Source organism: Micromys minutus, assembly GCF_963924665.1.
Source record: "Micromys minutus genome assembly, chromosome: 1".
Classification (NCBI taxonomy): Eukaryota; Metazoa; Chordata; class Mammalia; order Rodentia; family Muridae; genus Micromys; species Micromys minutus.
This window is the reverse complement of record NC_137969.1, coordinates 118,129,977-118,155,575: the sequence shown is the minus strand read 5'-3', so window position 1 is coordinate 118,155,575 and position 25,599 is coordinate 118,129,977. Positions and strand designations below refer to the sequence as shown.

Below are 25,599 nucleotides of genomic sequence, written 5' to 3'. Positions count from 1 at the left end.
AAAAACTAGTGCTAAAGAGATTTTATTTGTTTGTTGGCTTTGTGTCCTTTGTAAATCTGAAGGAAAAAAAAGAATAAACAGCAGATGGCCTTCTTACCTGTGTTACTCTGGACATTTCCTTAGTTTTGGACCATAAAGCTCTTCCTCGGGTCTACAGGGGGCAGCACTGATGTAACCACTCTTTGGGGCCCTCCTAGGTCTGTGAAGTCTTAATTATGCACACATCAGGTAGACCTCTAGGAAGGTAACACAGCACGGGCTATGCGCACACCAACCTCCTTCCTTTCGGGAAGACTCTCCCTTTCTCCTCAGAACTCATCCACATCCAGACAAAAAACTGGAGTCTCTGTGGAAAATCTCTGAATAATTTGGTGGGATACCTTCCATAGGCAGCTTTTCTGTGCTTTGAAGGTGCAGAACAAGTTCTTGGGATTCCAGGCCAATACCTGGGCCATTGTGACACTCAGAATGCAAAGGAGTCAGAGACCAGGAAGCAGGTTCCAGCATCTGCCTCCTCTCGGAGATGGCAGCAAGCAGAGACGAGGAAGACTCACACAGACAAGTCGCTAGGCTTCTCGTGGCCTGCTGCCTTTCTCTGTAACTTGCCCGGCTATCGTGAACATGGACATAGACACTGAACAACTCTTGGCTGAAGTAAAGCCAAAGAATTATGCCCAGCCTGACATCCTGTGTCACACCTTTGACCTTCTTTCTAGCCTTCACAAGCTGCTCCCAAATCAATTGGTGGAAGTTCTGCATTCCTACAGAAGTGAAGAGGACAAAAGCAAATGTATGTGGGTGGAGAGCAGATGGGAGTGCTTAGATTTGCATGCTGCTGTGAACCCTCTCCTTCTAGATGTGGGTACTAACCTCTTGACATCACAGGTACCCTCGGTTCACGAGACCCTTGCCACATCATAGCTTGATTAAGCCTATGTTCTCAAAGTGGCCTGTGGACTTTGCCTATGGGGAGAGGTCATTTTCTCTTCTTTACATCATTTTTCACGGACCAAGATAAGTTGCTATTCATGTCTAGGCAAAGCGGACCTATGTAAAGATGAGAATTCATGCAGTCATGTGCAGATGTATCCAAGCTACAAAGTAAGATGGGTGTTTGATTTTGAGGTTGGTGAGAGAGGTTTCAAGGTGAGGGTTAGATTAGACAAGGACTTTAAACTGTTGGGGCAAATTTGGTCTCTTGTATTCAAGTGAATCTCTACTTCCTAACCCAGAGTGTTGTGAATGAATCCATACATCCAGTTTATTTTACACACTGCATGAAGAACACACACAAATGGTAAGCTATTTAAGCAAAACAGCTGTATGGACAGGCAATTCACGGGATGAGCCGCAGGTATCCAGAGAATGGATAAATAAGTCAAGGATTGTTAGGTCCCACATAGGCTCAATTACAAACTACCAGAAATGATAGGAAGTGAGTGACCTCATACCTGCTCGCCGTGGACAGCATGCTGGCTCAGACGTGGGAGGGTGACATGAGACTTTATGAAATGTCGAGTGTATGTTACTGGCTTAAGTAAACTGACCTTGGCAGAGAGAAGCAGAAAGTATTTTTCTTCTTTCTAGAAGTTCTCCCGTTCTCCCCATTTTCACCAATTCTTTGAGAGTTCCATATAAGATATCATGTTAACACCATCTCCAGCTCCTTCCAGACCCATTCCACCCTTGCCTTAGCTTCTCCTTTTGATCCATTTGATTTTCTTGCCTACTTTAAGTGAAATTTACAGGCAAATTGCTTAGCTTGGGGGTTGTTCGTATTGATAATGAAATAGCAATTCTAATATAAGCACTCTAAATTCACTCACAGCATGCTTAAGTTCTTTCTGCTCCTCTCTGCTCTGGTGTATTGAGACGTAGACCAAATGAAGGCACGGCGGTGTGCCGAGTTTCTCTCCTTTTCCTTCTCAGCTCTTCCTTCAGTGGGCTCTGTATCAATGACAAGAGTATGGGAGTGAGGGAAGGAACGGGAGGGACTGAAAAGCCTCTTCCCTAGTAGTAAAATACCAGGTCACGACACTCCTATTCTCTGGTAGAGAGGAATTTAGCAAGTCTTTCTCTCCAGTACCACAAGGGATCATTGCTGAAGGCCTCTTCTCGTCTCACTCTCTGCCCAATAGTTCCCTTTCACTACCCATCCAGGCCAGGTTTCATGCCAACACACCATGATCTGGGGTAGTTCATAAACAACAGGAACTTGTTTCTTACCTTCTGCAGTTCTGGGAGGTTTTGAGATCAAAGCAGATCCAGTGTCTTTTGAGGACTTTCTGACTCATGGACAACAATCTCATTTCTTTCTTGCCCCATGAGGCAAAGGCTCTCACAGCTGTTTATGAGGGCACTGATTCTATAGGTAGGTTTTCTTCTATATTCTATAGGTATTCTTCCTGCTAGATCACCTCACCTGCTAAACGGTCCGCCTCCAACTCTCACCTCCTTGGGTTGAGGTAGTACATATTTTAAAATGAGTTTATTGTTTATGTTTTAAAGATTTATTTATTTTACTTCATGTGTATGAGCATTTTGCTTTCGTGTATGTAAGTGCTCTGCATATGTGCCTGATGTCTGCAGAGACTGGAAGAGGGCACCCGATCCCCAGGAACTGGAGTCAAAGACAGTTGGGAACTGCCTTGCGGGGGATGGGAATTCAACCAGGGCCCTCTGCAAGAGCAGCAAGTCCTCTTAACCACTGAGCCACCATTCTGGCACCAAGACAGGAATTTTGGGAAAAAAGAAAAAGGAAATATACAAATAATAGCACCACTCTTTCCCAGCTTGTGTCCAGTACTCTTCTGTCCCATTTCAAGTGAGATTTCCTTACCCTATACTGAATACCTCTGGAGAGTCCACTCGACATGGCTCAAACACACCACTTTCCAGATGGGTTCATTAATGTTGTGGAAAATCCGAACTGTTGCTCCCTATTCCTCTAGGTGTGTGTGTGTGTGTGTGTGTGCATATATATGTATGTATGTATATACACACATATGTACAATATAAATTTATGTATAATATACAATAAAACACACACACACACACACACACACACACATTTTTTAATATAACTGGCTTCCAACATTGCCCTGTTTGCTCTGTGGCTAGAGGGCAGCTGTGGTACAGGCCAGTCCCATTGCATGCTTCCCGGTGTTAAAAGTTGAATTGCGTTCCTCTCAGAAGGTATATTGCAGCCTTAACTCTAGCACCCAGTATGGCCACAGTTGGGAATATGATCTCCAAGGGAATGAATATAACTTATGTCCAGGTGAACATCTCGTCCAAAGATACACACAGGAGGAAGGTGACCATGGGACAAAGAAGACAGAATAAAAAGTGATCCTAAGGAGACCCAAGGATTTCTGTGGATTTCAGGAACTAGGAAAAGGCAAAGGAAGCTTCCCCCACAGGAGCCCCAAGGGAGTCTGGCCTACCATTGCCACTAGCCCTGAGATACATTTGTTATTTTAATCCATTTGTTTGCATCTGTTTAAGGTACTGTCACAACAGTGCTAGGGAATTAATAAAGTGGTGTTTTAGGGTCTCCCTTCACTTCCATGCTATAGGAAGAACCATCAGTTGTTCATTATGAAATGACAGGCATCTGAGCTAATTTAGAACTATTGCATCTACACTGAACCTCCATGAGACCATCCCAGAATTAAGTGAATGACCAATGTCCTGCCTTCTAATACATCCAAATGGTTTGTGGAGCTACTTGCTTTTTGTTCTTAAACTGTTATCAATTGAAAAAGAGTTAAGAAAGATGTATGATCACATAATTCAGGTAATCTATGTCATAAATAGGTACCTTGTAGTTCACCTAGCTGGCTTTTCCTTCCATTTGCTCCCCTTTTCTTCTTTCCTCTTTTTTTGCTTTGTGTACCCACCCATCTCATCACTTCCTGTGGTGAGAATGCCTCATTAGGAAAAGGTATTGGTCCATTCTGGTACTAATTTCATGTCTTGTAGCAGAAAAGGAAATTTTATTAGGGGCCATTTGGCTCAATGCGACCAAGTCAATGGATGTGACATGAATGTAGAATGCAATGAACAGGTCTAAGTTAAAAGTTATTAAAAGCAATATTAAGGGTGGCTTGGTAAAAGTAAGTTTGGGAATAGAGAGTCATCTGCCAAAAGTCTTTTTTGCCTGGATTTCAGCATATCAATTCCACAGCCTGGAGATGAGCTTCTAGCCTGTAGTGCTCATGGATGCTGGACCCGTCCAGCAGGTCCAGTTATTCAGGGTCCCGAAGAGGCCTTCGTCCTGAAAGTCATGGGGGCGAGAGAGAAAGGAAGCCAAGCGCGCAAAGAACGACAAGAGTCAGTCTGAATGGTGTCAAGGCTTCATTGAGGGCTTGGTGCTTACAGCTTATATGGGCTGGGCAGAAAGGGGGAAGCAGGGTGCGGTGGAATTTTTACAGCATCTATGTGACCAGGGTTACAGATTAACAGCCAGGTAATTGTCCCAGGATATCTTATCTTGTCACCTAGCAGCTAATCTCGGCAGAACCTCATAGTGGTGAATCTCGGAAAGGTCAGGCTCTCACGGGTGGGGGTGTAGGTACAGCATTGACCAGTTCTAAGGTGGCTGCTGTGCAGTCATTTTCTTAAGCATGGTTCTCAGGCATGGCTCTCTACATCTCCCCCTATCTTTTATTTTAGTGAGCGAATGCTCACTGCGGGGGAGACCAAGCTCGCCACAGTGGCCGTCCCAACTTGGGGGGCCGTCACCCCTGGCTTGGGGTCATCCCATATTCGCAGCTGTTACCTGTCAGCGGCTAGTCCGGTCACCCTCCGGACACCATGGCTTGGGTCTGCTGGAGCAGCGGGGAAGGTGCCCGTCATAGGGAATGACGGCAGCTAGGGCCAAAGGGTGGCTTGGGGGTGAGCAGGGGCTCATCCCGGCCGAGGGACTAGGTCAAGCCAGTACAATTCCCTGAGAGCTGCCTTTATGTCTATAAGGATCTGCCGAGATATAGCCTGCGGAACCACGGTAATCTGGTCTCAGCAGCAAAGGTGGAGAAATTAAGACCAGCAGGTCTTGCGCCTTGTCTAGCGAAAGTGGTGTCCTCTTCTGTAGTAAGTTGATGATAGTGGACTGCGATCAGTCTACTCAGGGCAGAATCTACTTGTGATTTAACAAAGTTGGTTAGTTTATTAAAAGCCCAAGGCCCAAATGATAAAAGCAGCAACATGCCCACCAAAGGGCCCAGCAGGCTAGCAGCAGCGTGGAAAGCCAGGGGGAGGTAGAAAACCAATTTTGATACCAGGACTCTTGTTGCTCTCTGTTTTGTTTTAAATTTATCAGCAACATCTGCAGCATCGGAGCTAAGTGGGGCAGCATTCTTTGGGTCAATAATCTCAGAGTGTAAGGCTAAAACATCTAGAGAGGTATTAGAACCATGCCAAACACCTTATAAGTGTCTCTCAATCTTCTCCCAATTAATGCTATCCATGTAAAGCTTAGAAGCAACACAACTCCATTGGTAATTAGTATGACTTTGGAAATGGCTTCTTACTCTCAGACTTTGAAGCACTTCTCTAATAACTTGAATAGCATAAAGAATATCAATCTATTGTTCTAAATGCCTATCTAAATCTCCTTGAGTATTTAGGACCTTAGTAACCTTTTAACAAAAATAGCTGTCTAAACTCCTGTCAAGACAATAGCAGAAGCAGATAATGTTAGCTATTAATACAATTAAGGCTACTATGCCTACAATAATCAAGTCCAATACTCTCTTGCTTCTGTATAAAGCCTGACTAACTTCTAGTATCTGCAAACCTTCTTTTAGAATATCACAGTCTTATAATACTCACTGGCAATAGAACAAAAGCTGGTTGATAAACCACCATTACAGTCATGTCACAATTCAACATTAACACAATTGGAAAGTGTACAATACAACTTACAATAAGTATCAATAAAGAAACATAATTTTTAACATGACCAAATAATAAAAGATTAGGAGCTTAAATACATGTCTTAACATTTAAAGTCTGGATCTAGTCTCAATTTTATCTAATGTAAATATAGCTTTACAAGGCAATTATGAATTTTTAAATGTCTTTAAAAAATGTCCAGAATCTGTCTTCCCAATGAAGACTATTATTTTTAATATTGGGTTGATTTCTAAACCAGTCCATGCTTGAGTCAGAATAACTGGTCTCATTAAAGTTAAGAGAGAAGTCATTACAACTTCTTTTCTAATTGACTAATTTTTCTTTTAAGTCAGTTTTCACAGTCCCCATGTTCTCTGTCCCACAAGGTCTAAAAACTTGAGGCAAAGCTGCTTGTCCAATCCGGGTTAAAGGCAAGCAAAGGTGGGTCAGGAACAGATGTCAATGCAGCTTCTTGGTCACCATTGTCAGGGCACTCAGGAAGCTCACAGGTCAGGATGATTCTTTGTCTCAGCATCAGCATGTCTCACCAACCACTCTGGCAGCTAGCGTGCTCCTGCAGCATCTGGTGGGAAAAAACAAACACACCCTTTTCCCCATATTAATTGGTCCCCTTGACCAGGACCATACCATATGCCAATATGTGGATCCTTTCATTTCACCTGGGCATAAGTTTGCCCAGTTACAACTTATGAGGATGCCATAGACATTTTTTGACATCTAAATTTAAAAATTATTTAAAATAAAAAGGTGTATGATTCAAATATATGGAGATGTAACTCTCCCCTTTCAATTTTGTAAAGTTTTATAGTATTTGTATAATGAACTATAAGGAATTTTAATAATATGGGTAATATTAACTTGTCAACAAAGCATTTCAAATGCTTGACTGTAATACCAGTTCCATTATCTGTTATATCTGATTTGGAGCACCAACCATAGGAAAATAACATAGGCCATAAAAAATTATATCTTTAGTTGTTTTTTCTGTTAAAGCAATTGTAACTAAAAAGCTTGAATAGCTGTTAATATTTAAATAAATATTTGCCATAGTTGGTTAGAATTAAGTCCTTGAGGGTTAATATAAGAGACTGAGGATATTTAGGATGAATCTTTATAATTTGCCATGTACATTTTCTAGAAATATTAAAATTGTTGTCTTAGGCCATTAATATTTTAATGGTATGAAATGAGATTATAATCTACCTGGTATACAAATTTGTGGTGGCATTGCCTTTGTTAAGGGATCCAGGCAACCTAGTATCTCTTAAGTATGTTCTTTTAAATTAAGTTGTATTTGTATAAGCAATTGTAAAGCTCAAGAATTAGCAGTATCTAAAAATGAAACAATTTTAAGCAATTGCAATGTATATATTGGCTATCAGTATATAAATTTAAAGTTTAACTAATTTTTTAACATTTATAAACAATGGCTACAGCACATAATCTAATAATCTCTGCTGTAACAGGGGAAACTCAAGAGAATGAACATGTGATCCAATTGTATATATTATTTTCTCATAGATGAACCATCTATAAATAAATAAATGGGCTGCATGTGCAAATTTATAGGAAAATAAAAAAGCATGCATTAGGGAAAAGGATTAACAACTGGTCTTTTGGATAATGATAATCAATTGTCAATTTTGCCTGACAAAGTTTGCACATGCAATAGGCCAAATATTAGTACTTAGCAATAACCAATTTAATTGTTTGGAATAAGGAATAAATATTCTATTAGGTTAAGACATTATCTTATATATATATATATATATATATATATATATATATATTACTATTTTATCATGCAATTCTGTTTTAACACAGCAAAGGTTTCATAATAGGATGGCAAAACTTTCCGTGAAGAGGAAAAAAGATGAATTTACATTAACGGTTTCTTTTGTCCAAAGGACTGCTGTAGATATGAGGCAAAAAATACAGACAGCCAATAATTGATTATACTCTATATAATATCTGCTGTTAACTAACTGCTTTCTCTTTATTCTCTGCAAAACTTTTCACCTCTCAGTTAACTGCAGAAAGACTAGAATTTGCATTTCCGGAGAGCAGCAGACTAAGGTTTGGTATCTCCTGTGGTGAGCTTAAGGAGAGGTTTTTAGTCAGCCAATATCTGATGATTTATGAAAAGTAAATTATCTTTACGAACTTTCTGTGTCACAATCTGGCTAGGAAGACTGATAACCCAATTATTTGGCAAGTAAACATTGAGGGTTTTAAGTTTCAGCCTCCTGCCATTGAGGCAGCAGTAAAATAATAAAAGACCATCAGCCATTCTCTGAGGCAAAGGTTTCCAAAGACACCCATTGTCTCAAGGGGCTCTTCAATACCACAAGCAGACAAGCCAGATGCAAAGGAATGTATGGAAATGATCTTTGAAAATCTATGATAACTCTTTGGAATGGCAACTGAAGCAGTAAACCAGGCTGTAAATTCCACAGCCTCAACCCTTCACAAAACTGAACCAATTCTTACCTGTTTGATTCGTACTTAATGTGGCCAGCTTGCAATTGCTCCTGCACTAGCTATTGAGTGGCCAAAATTTTTTCTGAAGCTGATTAACCCATATAGGAACATTACATTTTAAAATAATTTTATCTGAATGGTGTGCAGGCTTGCCAATTAAATATATTTTAGATCAGTTTTTCCTTTTCTAGGGGTAACTGCAGCGAGCTCTAATTTAGTCCTGATTTTGCTTTTCCAGACCTTGATTAGGCAGGTAACCACAGTTAAACATTTGTTGTGTAACATAGTTACCCAGTCCTTTACCTATATAAAAGGACTCCCATAAGGCTAACTCAGATCTTTTAGCTTTTATAGCTTGCACCCAATATAAGCATCTGAAAGGCCAAACCTTCTTCCAGTAGGAAGAGCCTGCATCTCCATTTTTACCAAAAGCATTCTAACAATAGCAGCTCCAAATACTTTCTCAGAAATTTTAATTAGCCTATCAACGAACTCTTGGAAAAAGTTTAGAAAGCAAACTTAACCCCTAAACAATCTAGTCTCTCCAAAATCAACACATAGTGTGCATCAGAGCACATCAGCTTCAATGCTGCGAAGTTTGGCTGCTAGATTCCCGCACACAAACACACAGTGCAGTCTTAAATCCTATTTTATCACATATAATATAACCCAATTAAGAGGTATCCTAGAAACCTGTTTCCCTGGGTTGGTCCATGCCACGTGTTATTGTTTAGAGTGACTTTAACCAAGTTACTACAATTGTTTTTGTTACTAATATTGCGATTTTTAAATCATACCCAATTACTTATAAGCAAATAATTTACCACCAAGACATGCAGAGCATATTTATTCCTTTTAAAACCAGTCAAAAGCAGACATGAAGTAACCTCACATCTTATATATTTAAACTACATACATTTTTTGCTTTTTTTGTAGCTGTAGTTTTAAGAGATGGGAACTTTGTCACCTGTTGAGCTCCACAAACACAGATTTTTCTAGGAGGAGCAATGGGACCAAGTGAATAAGCTGCGACACCCCTTTTCTAGGAGCAGCTTAAAAATCAGCTTCCAGCAGGTCTTTAACCTAGCTAAACTACTAACTCTAGGTGTGATGCCCTAGATGCCTGTTTTATTACCTTTAATTTTATCCTCTTAGACACCAGTTAAAGCTGAATCAAGAGACAAACACCTAATGTTTTCTTTTGGACATGAAACACGAGTAACATTTAAACAAAGAAAACATGGACATAAATTGACACACGTGGACAGACAGACAGCTTGGCGCGCCAAGAGACAAACACACAAGAAAAGAGAACTACATGTGTCGAAGGGACCCTGATATTCTTTCTAAGGGACCCAGAACATTTCTCCAGTGTGAACTAGAAAGACAGGACGTCTCCTGATCTTCAAGTTCTCACTTGAAGAACTCTGAAACAGTTTACCGTTTTCTTTTTTCTTTTTTCTTTTCTTTTCTTTCTCTTTTTTTTTTTTTTTTTTTGTCAAGGTGATAAAGGAGGGCCAGCGAGGGCAGACAGGCAGGACTAGCGCTGCATGAGTCTCTGAGCGCAGGCAGATGGTGCTACCTCTCCCCAGGCAGTAGCAGCAGCAGCCTCCTGCCTGAGTCTCTGAGTGCAGGCAGGCAGCTGATCTCAGGCAGGCGGCTGGGCGCTGGCGATGGCTGCCCCTCCTTAGGCAACCTGGTGGTCCCCCGCTCCCGGGAGGTCACCATATTGATGCCGAACTTAGTGTGGACACCCGATCGGCATAGAGCACTACAGCCTAGAACTCTTGGACTCAAGCGATCCTGGGACCACAGGCGTGTACCACCGCGCCCTGCGGCCTCAGGCCTCAGTGTTGGCTGCCTCCTCAAAAGCACTCTCCACAGAGGGATCTTTGTCACCTTTTGTTTTTAGAAGTGAGGAATTCATCAGGTATGGGGATCACCATGGAGGGCCAGGGCGAGGGACTGACTCAGGGTCCTGTTTTTACAAACTATTTAATTCTCATCCTACCTTATTCCATATTGTGGGGTGCATATCTGGTCCATGGCTTACAACCCATGGACAAACTTTTGACACGAACTGACAAAACTTAAATAAATCTTTTTTTCTTAACTCTTATTCCTCTCTCCCTAAATGTCCACTTTATGCCCTTTATAAAAGCGGCCTCTTTAGCCAAACTTTTGCCTATGACTTATGGGACTGAAAACAAAACAAAAAAACAGAGCGCTCAACCTTACCTTCCTTCTCCCGCGGGGCACGAGTGATGCGACCAGGAGCGGATACTTTCTTTCTTCGGGGTCCAGTACTCAAGCTGTTCTTCGGGTCCCTGTTCAGGCACCACTTGACCCGTCCAGCAGGTCCAGTTATTCAGGGTCCCGAAGAGGCCTTCGTCCTGAAAGTCATGGGGGCGAGAGAGAAAGGAAGCCAAGCGCGCAAAGAACGACAAGTGTCAGTCTGAATGGTGTCAAGGCTTCATTGAGGGTTTGGTGCTTACAGCTTATATGGGCTGGGCAGAAAGGGGGAAGCAGGGTGCGGTGGAATTTTTACAGCATCTATGTGACCAGGGAGAGGGTCGTGCTGCGGTTACAGATTAACAGCCAGGTAATTGTCCCAGGATATTTTATCTTGTCACCTAGCAGCTAATCTCAGCAGAACCTCATAGTGGTGAATCTCGGAAAGGTCAGGCTCTCACGGGTGGGGGTGTAGGTACAGCATTGACCAGTTCTAAGGTGGCTGCTGTGCAGTCATTTTCTTAAGCATGGTTCTCAGGCATGGCTCCCTACAGACGCTGCTTCTGGTTTCTTGCCTGCCTCTCCTTGGTGTTTGGAGTATCTTCCCAAATCATGAAGTGACTTTGTAGATTCCCCTGTCTTACAGTGAGCAATAACCTAAAAGACAGTTCCAGGGAACCTGGACATTGGTTTCTTACTTGTCTGAGTCCAGTAAGACAGAACAACCCCTGTCCTGCATGAGCCATACATAGTGGGTTTATTATTCACAGACAGGAAGAAAGGGACAACAGAAGCCGTGATGCTTTGGGAGCTGGTTCCCCAAGGCCAGAGAAGCTTCTCAGGATTACTGAGGTATTGACTGTGTGTATCCTTTTGGCTCCATGGCTGAGGGACTCTGGAAAGCAACCTATCCTAGTTTTTACACCTTGGGGTCATTTGAGTCATGGAGCTAGAACTTTGAACAGCATCATGTTTCCAACTAACTATAAGATTGGCAAAGAATTTGGGTTGTCTAGCTAGCTCTATTTTTTTTCTCAAAATATATTTTGAGAAACACCATAGTTTCCTTGAGAACAATTGAGAAGAGAGGATCTGAGTTGGTCAAAGATCACCTGGAGGAATAATCAGTAACATGTATCTTTCGTGGAGCTGGTGTCTGACTGGAGAGGGGCAACATTCCATATCTGATGGCAGGGTGTAAACCTCTGGAATCGCCTCATCCTCTCAAGGTGGTTCTGCCATTCTGGCATTCTAACTGCTATTCACTACCCAGAGAATCCCAGCAGTAGGAGACACAGGTCCAAATCCCAAGTCTCATTCATTGGGTCTCCAAATGCAGAATAGTTATTAGACAAAATAGCAAGACGATGATGTTCCAAGTTAGGGGCAACATGAGTAGTAATAATAATAATGATAGCAATCATTGTAATTATATTATAACTTACTATTAGTTTTCAAAGTAAGGAACCAACAACATTTACATGCAAGTGGTCCTAGCATACTTAATGCAGGCATTTATAGTCAACGGATCTCTTAGACTATAAGACATAAGTAATATTGCTTTGATAAAGGGATGGTAGAGCTGAGCAGGAATTACTAAATTGCTGAACTATAGCTGGAGGATGTGCCCTGAGTTCCATCCTCAGCAGCACCATGTACACAGAGTTGTGTTATGCAGGGTTAGAAATAAACACTGAGTTCTGTCAATTCTTATTCTATCACCAGGTGAGAAGTCTGAATTCTCTGGCATAGAAAAGATCTTAGCAAGACATCAGTTGCCAAAAGAGATTAGTCTGTCCCCAAAGCCAGGCTATATGCCCTCATGGAAAAGAAAAAGTATCAACAATATCAGTGGCAACTGGAAGAAGTGTCACCTGTGGCAGAAAAGCACCTATGAGCCACCCATGGGCACCATTGTTGCCAGGTAGGTTTTTGAAATTTGTCCTATGTTCATGTTTACAGAACACAGAACATCACAACAAATGGTTCAGCCACTTCCAAAGTTTTAATATGATCTTTGTGAGACATGGAAGACATGGAACAGGTTTGCCCCTATACACACTGCCTCTACCTTCACATATCCCAAGTCACTGAAGAAGCTCTCAGTGCAAGGAAACTCCTGGAAATGGGTAGAGAAGTGTGTTACCCTACCTATTGCCTTCTGCTCCAGTGAGCAGAGCTCCGAAGGGCTGGAGTTGGTTTGGTGGAGAGGGAGCCATCGACTAAATGTTACCATTACCATGACCAAGACTAGACCCTTGGCTTTATCCACAGTCTGCCAGATTTTTACACTGGGAAAGGAAGAGCCATTGCAAAGATGGAATAAGTTCAATTTATGTGCTCTCAGGCTGCATGGAAACAGGTGGAAGCTGGAGCCCTGCTGGGGGATTTTGTAGTCAACACAAGTGAGGAATAGCTGTCCTCAGGCTTTGTGAGAAAGGAGATGGTGTCAAGACCCCCCTTTTTTATAAGATTTATTTATTAATATAATGTATGTGAGTATACTGTCACAGAAACACCAGAAGAGGGCATCAGATTCCATTACAGATGGTTGTGGACCATCATGTGCTTGCTGGGAATTGAACTCAGGACCTCTGGAAGAGCAGTCAGTGCTCTTAACCACTGAGCCACCTCTAGAGCCCCGAGTGTGCCAAGATTGCCTAAATGTAAGCTGAACAAGGATGACACCAATGGACATGCCAATGTGGACAGAAAACAGCTCACATGGCTTCACCCTATACAAAGCATTATAGGCAAGTGAAGAAATCTGGGGGTAGGAGAAGTGGTCCTCAGGGAAGACCACAGCAATTTGTTGTTCAAAGTCAAATTGCCAGTCTCGAAAGCAGGCATGCAAGTAACATTATACAGATGGACTAGGTTACATTTAGGAATCTATATGTGCATACATGTATGTATGCAATAACAGTTCGTGAGGAAAAAGAGGCCATATTTAAAGGAGAATGTAGAGAGGCATGTAGGAGGGTTTGGAGGGAGTAAAAGCAAGAGAGAAATGATGTAATTAATTAAATTATTATGTCAAAAAATTCATAGCTAAATAAATCAATGTCCTGTTGTAAGGAAAAAGTGGTTGTTAGAACGATGGCATTTTTAGGACAGTGAAGTGACACTGAGATTTTCAAGGGTAAAGTTATTTTAAGATATTCCAAGTAAGATTACATTACTATGTTTATAGGGCTATCTTTTAAATCAAATGTCAGCATCATAAGTTTGTTTTAGGCTATGATGCTTTCACATGGTGTGACATGTTTACTTAACAATGTAAATATGAAAATATAGTTTGAAAACCAGCATCCAAGAGTGGACACCCATCCTCCTATAATTCCTTCTACCAGCCTCCATCTGCATCTGTAAAAGTACAGACTATTTAGATCATTTGTAGGTTTTGTTTGTTTGTTTGTTTAGGGCTGGAGTCTTTGAGAAACAAAAGCTAATACAGAAATAATGCAAAAGATCAGCTGGTGACAGAGGGTACATCAAAGGGGGTACAGGGGGAAGCATTGGGCAGAGGGGGAAAAAAGCCCAGCTCTTGTGTAGAATAACTCTCAAGGAATCTAAGAAAAATCTAACAAGGGTGTGGGCTACTTCACAGGGTTCAATCGTGAATCCTTTTTCTGTCACAACTCTGGATGCCAGAGGCAGTGTGCTGAACTGCCCTTGCTTCTAGTTTCTGGACCATCTAGACACTCACTAAATCTATCATTCTCAATCTCTTGTGACGTAACTGGTGCCCTTGAGAGCACTCATGCTTAAAGGAATCCTAGATAGCCCCTGAAGAATATTGTCAAGAAGAACAGCATTCTTGTCTAAATGTTGATTGCAGTACGGAGATCTCAGGCCCTTGTCCATCTGTAAAATAAGATCAGTAAGATCTCATCGTGTGTCCTTATGTGGGTACAATTGGATTTTGATAGGTATAAAGTACAGTGAGAATGTGTACTTTAATATGTGTAAATATTAGAGCAAGACAACAACAACAACAACAACAAAAAAAAACCCTTAAACTTAATGCTGGGAAAATTCTGTTTAGTATTTAGCATCTGTATCTTGTGCCGAGAGGGCAAAGGCTTTAACAAGAACTTAATCCATCTCTATTGCTGTTGCAGAGTACTTGGGATTGGGTGATTTAACAAGAAAATAACTCCATTTAGGCTCATGGCTCTAGGTGACAGAAAGTCCAAGATAGCCCGTGTAAGGTAGCGTGTAGATGATAGAAAATCCTTCCCTCTGGTAAGGGCATGACACTGCTTTAAAATGTGGCATTCGTTGGGAGGGCAAGTAGAGACATGTGGAAGAGAGGAAAAAAGAAAGTGGGGTATGCTTTTTTTGTAACACTCTCCTATTTGTGTGTGTGCGTTTCTATGTGTGAGTGTGTGTAGACCCGAGGCCAATGTCAGATGTCTTCTTCAATTGCTCTCCAGCTGGTTTTTGAGATAGAATCTCTCACAAACCTCTATTCACTAAGTTAACTAGACTGCCTGGCCAGTGAGCTCAGGGACTAGCTTGCCTCCATCTCCCCAGCACTGCGATTATAGATGCTTACCACAGACAGCTTTTATGTGTGTGCTGGGGACTGAGTTTGGGTCTCTCCATCCTTTCACAGCAAATACTGTATTGATGGAGATATATTCCCAACCTGTAAAAAACTAATTTTGTCCTATTAGGAGGAAAGTTAACATATTCCTGTCAGATGAGCATTAATCCCTCGTATGAATGGCCTCACCCATATGGCGTGGAGAATCAGGTTCTAACTTATGACTTTGTAGAGAACACATAGTGATAGTCGTCATAGGATAAGACCCTACATCACACTGGCTTCTGACAAAAATTCTTCCATTTTGCTATGTAAATATAACATCAGTTCCCAAAGCTATAACATGCTGAAAAACAGATTTCCACGCATTTAGAGTCACAGATGGTGGTGTATTATCCCTGTTGGAGAATGTGGCAGTATGCCAGACCCCACTTTTTATAATATTGTAAATCCTTTCTGGAAACTGCATGTAAATTATAATTACTTGTAAACTGCATTTATTGGCTCAATATGTCATATTCATGAGCTCTGGGGTTCTTTTTTTCTCTTTCTTTTTAAAATGCAACAAAGGAATCTTGAACGGATGATACTGAATGATCCACACTGGGACTTTAGAATTTTTGATTCTAAAATATTTTTATTAAACCAACACAGTAGTAAGCAGAGATAGGGACCCAGTAGTACTTAACAGGATTGATTTTGCTCCCCCTGTGCTCTAGACAGTTAGAGTTAAAGTTTGCACAGCACCAGCCCCATGGGCACTCCATCCATCTGAAGTAAAATCTTCTGGTTTCTTTGGAAAGTCAGTTATGTTCAGTGATGTTTTTGGAGGGTATACATGTGAAAAGATGTTGTGCTAAAGCAGACATGTGAAAGAATGAATAATGTTGAGAAATATAAATATGACCTTGCAGGTCATACAAGGTATATGATTCCAACTGTTTGCTTCAACATGCATCCAGGTGTTGTTGTAAAAGTATTACTTAGATGAGATTTACATTTAAATCAGTAGTCATTGAGTAGAGGTAATTTTTTTTCATAGTGTGGTAGGCTTGTCATTCAGTCAGTTTAAAACATTAATAGAAAAGACTAAGATCCCATAAAGGGGTGCAATTCTAGTCTCAGGGTAACGTTTGCTTTTCAGACTGCAAGGTGAAATCCCACTGGATTTACCAGCTTGCTTACTAACACCACAAATGTGCAACATGTCAACCCTAATCATCTCTCAAACTAGTTCCAAGTGTGTGTGTGTGTGGGGGGGGAGGGTGCATTCTGTTCTCATTTATGGTCATTTGTTGCTAAACCCTAGAGGTACGTTTTGAAAAATGCACTGGCTCTCAAGCCATTAATCTTATTATTGGGCAAACACTGCAGTTACGCAGCCTAATATGTATGTCAACCTCTGGATGTGGCCTCTTGATGCAATCAAAGAAGTAGTGATGAATGAATCCAAGTTAGTGTTAAAGTGCCTCCTATACACTCAGTGTTATCACAGAATGGTTCATAGTGGCCCCATCAGTGGATGGATGTGTGAAAAGTATGTTGAATGTATAAAGTGGACTTCTACTCAATCATAAAAAGATTGAAATTATGTTGTTTGAGGGAAAGTGGATGGAACTGGAGATCTTCATGTTAAGCAAAACAAGCCAGGTGCAGAAACACATGAATTTCATATTGTTCTATTGATGTAATAAAATATTCCAACCACAAACAACTTGGGGAAGGAAGGGTTTATTTGGGGTATAGTTCCAGGACATTATCAATCATCTAGGAAGGGCAGGGCAGGAATTCAAGGCCGGAATCTGGAGACAAAATTATAGAGAAATTCCGCTCGCTGTCTTGCTTTCCTGTTTTTACCCTGTCAGGCTCATGTTTGGATACTATTTTTATACAGAACAGTATTATCTGCCTAAGGAGTGATGCTTCTCCGAGCGGTCTACACCTTCCTACATCGATTAATAAGATAACAACCTATAGACATGCTAATCTGATTCAGACGATTGAGGTTCTCTCTTTCCAGGTGACTCTAGATACTGTCAAGTTGACAATAACACTAGACAGCATACATGTTTCCTTTTTTTTTAAACAACTTTATTTTACAAAACAAAGATAAATGTACAGATTTTAAGCATTGTTTGCATAAAATTATACAATACATTTTTGTCAGTACTTTTTTTTCAGATTTTAAAATAATTTTTACATAAAACTGTATGAATATATTTTTAGTTAGTACTTGATTTTTTTAAAAGTTTGATAGTATGCATTGAAAACTTAATAGTTACAATGAGCATAAAGTACATGTAAAACAAAATGTAACATGGAAATAGTCAAAGTTTTCTTGTTGTATAGAGATTTTTGTTTTGTTTTGTTTTGTTTTCTTTATTTCTTGGACTTCATACAGTCTGTGAGTTGTTTCTGGGGCAGTGCGAGCCTCTGGGGTTAGCATCCCATTATCAGTGACTGCATATTATGTCTGTTCTTTTGTGACTGGGTTATCTCACTCAGAATGATATTCTCTAGATGCAGCCATTTTCTTAAGAATTTGGTTAAGTCATTGTTTCTGGTGGCTGAGTAGTATTCCATTGTGTAAATGAACCACAAATTTTGTATCCATTCATCTTCTGAAGGACATCTGGGTTCTTTCCAGCTTCTGGCTATTATAAATAGAGCTGCTATGAACATTGTGGTGCATATATCTTTGTTGTGTATTAAGGTGTCTCTGGGGTATATGCCCAGAAGTGGAATAGCTGGGTCTTCAGGTAGTATTATGTCCAATTAATAATTAACTTTGAGAAAAAGTTATTTAGAATATTTTCAAGTGGTAATAATTGTACACAGCTTGCATTTAAATGTAAAGGTTTTTTTTTTTTTTTTTTTAAAGTACACAGAAAAGGTGATATGTGGATTGATGTTAGGGTGATTCATGATTTGACATGGAGAGGTAGGTGGTGAAAATGTAGGAAAACAAAAGAGGTGCAGAGATTAGGGGAGAAATCAAGATGGAGCTGGAGATGGACCTAGATCCTGGTGGCTGTAATTGGTGATAGGTAGATATGAAAATTCCTAAGGGATCCTATAGGTCTTTTTATCTCTTATAGAAGGGCAGTTTGTATCTTTGTCCATTCGATTTAATCTTATTGTGTAGAGGGTCTGTGGATTGAGAATTTAATATATAAACCTACATTAAGCTCTCGTCCACCGCTGCCTCCTCCTCCTTCTGCGGCTCCTGGTGCTGCTTGTGTGCTTGTGTGCTCCTTCAGCGCGGACCTGGTGCTTCTTTTGTGAAGCGGCAACTGAGGAGACTCCGGCGCTCGCCATGGCCGACGAAAAAACAAAGGAAGGAGTCAAGACTGAGAACAACGATCATATTAATTTGAAGGTGGAGGGACAGGATGGTTCTGTGGTGCAGTTTAAGATTAAGAGGCACACACCACTCAGTAAACTAATGAAAGCCTATTGTGAACGGCAGGGTTTGTCAATGAGGCAGATCAGATTCCGGTTTGATGGACAACCAATCAACGAAACAGACACACCTGCACAGCTGGAAATGGAGGATGAAGATACGATTGATGTGTTCCAACAGCAGACAGGAGGTGTCTACTAAAAAGGGAGCCTGCTACTTTACTCCAGAATTTTGTTATAGACCAAGAACACATTCTCAATTAAAACTGCAATTTGGTCCCTCCACATCCTGACTGCTACAGTATAGTTTTCTCTCTTCTTCCATCTCCCTGTCCCCATTTCTTTGTTGTACATAAAGTAACTGGTGTATGTGAACAAGCATAATGCTCTTTTTTTTTTTCCCCTTTTTTAAACTAAATGCCCAAAGCTCTCTTTTGGTTGACATCAGATGGAGATGGTCTGGGGAAAGTACTGGTTCTGTGAAAATACCCCCTTCTCCATTAGTGGCAGCTCATTCAACTCTTCTCTTTATATCCCAGTAAGTTATTTTGCTCTCACTGTTTTAACAAAAGAACCCAACAACACAAAATCCTTGCATACCTTGTTCGATTGGAGAAATTTAATGTTTTTCATTTATCATTGTAAAACCAAGGACAATTTTATAGCTTTTTTTGTACGTAGCTGTTACATGTAGGGCAATCTGTCTTTAAGTAGGGATAAATTACTCTTGAACAAAATGATCCTAGATAGTTTTCCCTTCAAGTCAAGCATCTTGTTGTTTAAATAAACTTCTTGTTTAAAATGAAAAAAATAAAAAAACCTACATTAAAAGCTACTGGGATTTGGAGTAATGTTTGGGCTGGACAATCGAAAGGTGGAACACACCAGGGTGATTGTATCCATCTGGGACAGAAGTAACAGGGTGGGCAGAGTGAACCGCCTGGGAAGGGAATCTCATGGAGAGTGTAGCTTTCAGAACGAGTGACAGTCCATGCACTTGGCTCCACATAGAGGCCTCAGGGGCCAATAAAGGAATAAGTCATCCATTTAATATTTACAGCAGCATATGGCAAATGATTTTGGTCCATATTGTGCACACAGTTACCATAATTCTGCACAGCCTTGTTGGGTCTTGTTTTACTCATTTGGAGGATTGCTTCAGCAAGTAACCAACCTCTCTTGATTCAGACAACTAGCTCATTCTTGATTTCTTAGAGTAGTAGTGACAATCCCACTTTGATTTTCTAAGCCTTTGTTATATTTGGTTGCATTTGTCCTGTCACAAATTTGAGACTTGACAGTTCAAGCCCAGAATTAAGGAGAGTTCTTTCTTTAAAAAAACAAGCAAAACAAAACAAGCATAGTCTCACTGGCAATTGGCAAAGACACGCCATATTGGTGGTGGTAGTCTAGTATCAGTCAAGGATGAGCAGATCAAAGTCCTATGTACATCTTAGCTTGATGCCTGGCTTGGTGGGTGTGGTGGTTTGAATAGTTTTGGCCTCCAGAGATTGACGTGTTTAAATGCTTGGCTCACATGGGGAGTGGCATTATTAGAATGTACAGCTTTATTGGTGTAGGTGTGGCCGTTTTGGAAGAAGTGTGTCACTGTGGGGGCAGGATCTGAGGTCTCATGTTCAAGCTCCACCCAGTGTAGAAACCAGTCTCCACTTGGATGCCTGTAGATCAAGATGTAGAGCTTTCAGCTCCTTCTCCAGCATTATTTCTGTACAGCACTGCCAGGCTTTCTGCCATGAAGACAATGGCAGAAACCTCTGAAACTATAAGCCACTCCAATTAAATGTTTTTTATAAGAATTATTTAGTTATGATGCCTTTTTACAACAGTACAACCCCAAGACATTTTGTGTAATTTTAATTGGGGGGGTCAAAGGGCAGATAGGAGGGGACAGGGATGAGTAGGACTGGGGTATATGATGTGAAACTCACAGAGTCAATAAAAAGTTTTAAAAAGACTCTCCCCCTCCCACCCCCATGTATGGATGTTTAGCCTACATGAAAATCTGAACTACCTGTGTGACTACTTGGATGCCCTGGACTTGGCATTACAGATAGGTGTGATCTACCACATGGCTGCTGGAGATTACACTTGGGTCCTTGGGAAGAACAGCCAGTGCTCTTAATCACAGAACCATCTTGCCAACCCTTCCTGATCTACTCCCAACTTAAATATTCTCACATATTGTATTCCCATATTTTCTACAAAAATTTTGCCTGTCGTGAATAACTTCTGTCTTAGTTAAAGTTTTTTACTACTGTGAACAAACACCAGGACCAAGGCAACTCTTATGAAAACATTTAAATGGGGCTGGCTTACAGGTTCAGAGATTCAGTCCATTATCATCAAGGTAGGAACATGGAAGCATCCAGGAAGGCATGGTACAGGAGGAAATGGGAGTTCTACATCTTTGGCTGAAGGCTACTAGTGGAAGACTTCTGGGTAGCTAGGGTGAGGGTCTTATAGCCCACACCCACAGTGACACACCCATTCTAACAAGACCATATCTAATAGTGCCATTCCTTGGCCCAAGCATATACAAACCATCACATAGAGGTTTGGACAGTAGTTGGCGTCTGGGGTGTGGTGGTACCAGACTCTGCCTGCCTTTTTAAGTGAATATTTTGGCACTTCAGAGGCATTTCACTCTAGGAGAGCTCCACACTCTCAGTGTTACCGTCTCAATCTGGGAAAACAGCAACAGCCATCTCATTTTTAATCTCTGGCATCATTTTCAAGGGATAAAATATGGTGGGCATCAGGCACTAGTAATTTGTCAATAAACATTAATGATTAATTCTGTTCAAATCCACTGCAAACTAAAAATATTGGGATAAAAATTAAGGCAGAAAAAGATTTTAATATGTTAGCTACTGAGTAAATAGTGAGTGAAAAAATTAATGGTATTTAATGTTTTTACATCTTTTTGAGATAATATAATTATATTATTTCTTCTTTTCTTTCTTTAAAACTCACCTTCTACCACTCTACTTCTTTCAAATTCATAACATATGTGTATATTATATAATATGTATATAATATAAACACATACAATATAATACACACACATATGTTGGTTCAAACTTCCGGACTCTGACACCAGGGAGCTTATTTTAGGCATACTTAAGCACAGCAAAATTTGGGAAAAAAGTTTCCTAGTGATAATTAGCATAATACTGTGTGCACAGCAAAGCTGAAGACATGACTACACCAAAACTCTTTGTAAATTACAAGTTACATCTCCCATAAAGATAGATTCTGTAGATTGACTAAAACAATCAAACTCAAAAAAAGGGTCTGGGGAAGATCAAGTGTGGCCTAGACCACAAAGATAGTTCAAGGGTCATCAGGCATTAAATATATCAACTTTCAGCCTTCTGGGCAGATTATACATCTCTTTCTTTGAAGAGATTATACTATGTGTTTAATGTTCCTAGTTCTCCCAATCCTTATCCACGAGCACAAGAACCAACAGGCCTCTTACAGTGATATTTATATATTCCTAAATACATATTTTATGAACATGTTTTCAGGACTGACCATTTAGCAATAGATAACTAATCGGTGTGCTCTTCCTTGGGGAAGACTATCTCTCCCTTTCAGCTTTCCTTAGTTGCCTGTAGTTCTTTGTCTAGGATTGAGACATCTCTTCCATCTTAGCATGTTTATGGTTGTCTTTGTTCAGGCAGCCATGCTGGTGAGACTTCATGGGTACATGTAGCTTCTGACATTTCCAGGATAGACAATCCCACAGAAAATTTCTTGTTCCTCTGGGTTGTCGTGCGCCCCACTTCCCGCCGGCAGGAAAAGGCATGCGACAACAGGATTCTTCTGTGAACAACCTTTATTGTACAACACTGAGCAGGGATCCCACGTGGAAGAAAAATGCACTGCTTATATATGCCCAGGAGACTCGTGTCGCTACCTAATTGGTGCGCCCTCCAGTAACTCATTAGCATGCCCCGAGAGCGGGCTGTGACGTATGTGGCACATGCCCACTAAATCTCTTGGCTGGGCAACAGCTCTGTTTGTTGAGTCCTCGGCGGGAAGCTGGCACCATGTTTGGGTGCGGCACAAACGGCTCTCTACACTGGGTCTCATAATCTTTCTACCCCCTCAACCCCAATGATCCTTGAGCCTTAGCAGGAGCTGTGTTGTAAATGCATCAGTTAGGGCAGGGGCAACAACACTGCAGTTTTTAAAAATCAATTGTGGTTTTCTGTAATGGTTTTCATCAGAAAACAGCATTTTAAAAAGTAGAACACTATATGCCTCTTTTGTAGACTTCAAAAGGCTCATCAAAGGCTTTGCCAAGTTAGAAGTTAGGCAGCTCATAGGTGCCTTACAGAACACCACATGAGAAAAACAAACATTGTAAAGCCAACAAGGGACATTGTTCTCCCATGAAATGATGCTGTCCCCTTCTTGCCTCTTGAGTAAATTGGGTAGGTGTATGTTGGGTGGTAACGAGTATATTTATTTGTTTTCTTCACATTTTCTCCCATGCCAGGTGGACCAAAAAGAACTTGCAACACACAGAGGACCTCAAATCAGTGATCCAAAGATTGTCAACACTTGGCCAAATTATCTCAGTCACTCCCTGTGGACGACAAAGTGCTGTTGTGGTGTTCAGAGATGTGATCTCTGCTTGTAAGGCTGTGAATGCTTTCCAGACCATGTCTGCAGGCTCAATGTTCCAGTGTTCATGGCAGCATCGGTTCATGACAAAAAAGGTAAGACTCCCTGTGTCAAAAAACCCAACTTATTTGAAATTATAATTCCACCCCCCTTTTCCTCTCTCTAATGCCTTTCTTGCTTCCCATCTCTCTCAAATTCAGGACCTCTTTGTTTTTGCACACACATTATATATAATATATATATACATATGTCACATATAAACTATATATATATAAAGCGTGTGTGTGTGTGTGTGTGTGTGTGTGGGTGTGTGTGTGGGTGTGGGTGTGGATGTGTCTGTGTAAATGTTGTCTATATAATGTTACTCATACATATGTGTATGATATCAGAACTGGCCACTCAATATTGGATAACCAGTTGGGAAGGGAAGACCACTCATCCCACTCTCAACAATTCCCAGGTGTCTTTAGTTCTGTCTAAGGTTGAGGCTCATAAGCCTTTCCCCTTCCATCTTAGCATGTCCATTGGTGTTCAGGACTTGTTTAGGCAGCCATGTTGGTAAAATGTCATGGATATAGCCTCTTTGACACTTCTAGGAGACACTCACACCACTAAGTTCCTTTCCCTTTTACAATCTTTCCACCCCCACCCTTATACAATTATCATGAGCTTTATATACAGGAATTGTTTTGTGGATGTATCACTTCAGCAAATGGTTTTCTGTGATGTTGCCTGTCTGTTGCAAAGAGAACTTTCTTTGATGATGTGTGAGAACTACAATTATCTTTGACTGTAAGGGTAAAATTTTAGGATGTACTTAGTAAGGTGCCAATTGTTGATTCACCTCTAAGATCCATGAGTTCACTAGCCCTAGGTAGATAAGTACTAGTTCCTAGTACCAGCCATGTTTTCTTCTTTCTTGTTGAATATATCCTCTGTCTAACTAGAGATCTATTGATTACTGCCAAGGTATGTGCATACCTATTGCACTCCTGTTATTATTGGACAAGGCTAGTCATTGTGAAGGTTCATAGTCATTACAGTTAGGTATAAATCATGTTTGCTCCTCTCCCTTGGAAGCTTCCATGGCACCTTCTGGCACCATGAAAGTTGGTCTTTAGGGAGGCAACTTTCAGGTCATATGCAGCTCTCAGATCATATGTAGCTTGGGTCTTCTGGGCCTTGTGTCTAAAGTACATGGTGTCTTTAGCAGTAGGGACTAACACTTCCATATCTGGTGATAACCAAAGGCAACCACATGTACAAAATGTTAATGTTATATTATGATTCCTTATGACTTTTCAGACATCCTTACTATTATTTTATCCTCCTCTCTTTTTTTTTTTTACTTGTCCTACACCTCTCCCTAATTAGAGCCCTCCACTGTCCATTTCTTCATTCAAATCATGTGTACCCTATATGTTCCTATTGTGTACTCAGTATTCCCCCTTTCACTTTCCTGATTTCTACAGTTACTCCAGGTTATATACTCATATCTGAAAACTTAAGCTAGGAACCACAGATTTAGAGAGAACATGTCTCTAGACCTGAGTTTTGACTGCAAAAGAGTTTTAATTTTTCTTTGTGACTGAAGAGTATCCCATAGTATGTATGTGCCATATTTTAAATATCCACTGCTCACTGAAGGACATTTAGATTGTTTTGTGGTTTAAATGGGAATGACCTCCATGGGCTCATAGATTTGAATGTTTGATTCACATTTGGTAGAACTGTTTTGGAAGGATTAAGAGGTGAGGCCTTGTTGGAAGATTTGAAAAGTCCTTGAGAGGTTCACTACCAACCCCCTCTCTCTAACTGGCAGACCAGGACATAAGCTCTTAGCTACTGCTACAGTGTAATACCTGTCTATCTGCTTCCTATCATGGTGATCATGGACTCACCCTCTGAAACAGTAAGCAAACTCCCAATTAAATGATTTCTTTTACATACTGTCTCAGTCATAGTGTCACTTCACAGCAATAGAAAAGTAACTAGGACAGGTTGCTTCCATTTCTAGCCATTGTGAATGCAGCAATGAACAAGGCTGAGTATCTATGGAATAGAATATAGAGCTTTGGGCATTTGCTGATTTAGATAAAGCTGAGTCATATGGTAGATTGATTCTTAGCCTTTCAAGGGTTCTTCATGCTGATTTCCAGATTGTTTGAAATAGTTTTATAAGGTCCCATTTGTCAATTATTGGCCTCAATTTCTGGGCAAATGGGATCTTCAAAAAGTCCTTCTCCACACCTATATCATCAATAGCACTGCCTGTGTTCTCTTCTACCAGTCAGTGTTTCAGGTTCCACACTTAGGTTTTTGATATTAGTTTTCATGAAAGGTGATAGGTACAGGTC

At 40.7% G+C, this 25,599-nt stretch overlaps 2 protein-coding genes across 2 annotated transcripts; both read left to right on the top strand.

Moving 5' to 3' along the window:
* Positions 1 to 621: 621 nt before the first annotated feature.
* LOC308439185 (testis expressed protein 56-like) lies at positions 622 to 25,529 on the top strand (the record flags this gene model as incomplete). The annotated part of the gene is made up of 3 exons (XM_080940849.1): positions 622 to 790; positions 12,358 to 12,556; positions 23,115 to 25,529. The coding sequence occupies 3 exons, from the start codon at positions 622 to 624 to the stop codon at positions 23,380 to 23,382; spliced, it is 636 nt and encodes a 211-aa protein (XP_080796975.1). The 3' UTR covers positions 23,383 to 25,529.
* LOC308433958 (small ubiquitin-related modifier 2-like) lies at positions 17,360 to 23,216 on the top strand. The gene has a single exon (XM_080934112.1). It carries the CDS (start codon positions 18,501 to 18,503, stop codon positions 18,786 to 18,788), a length of 288 nt encoding a protein of 95 aa, XP_080790238.1. The 5' UTR covers positions 17,360 to 18,500; the 3' UTR covers positions 18,789 to 23,216.
* Positions 25,530 to 25,599: the final 70 nt, after the last annotated feature.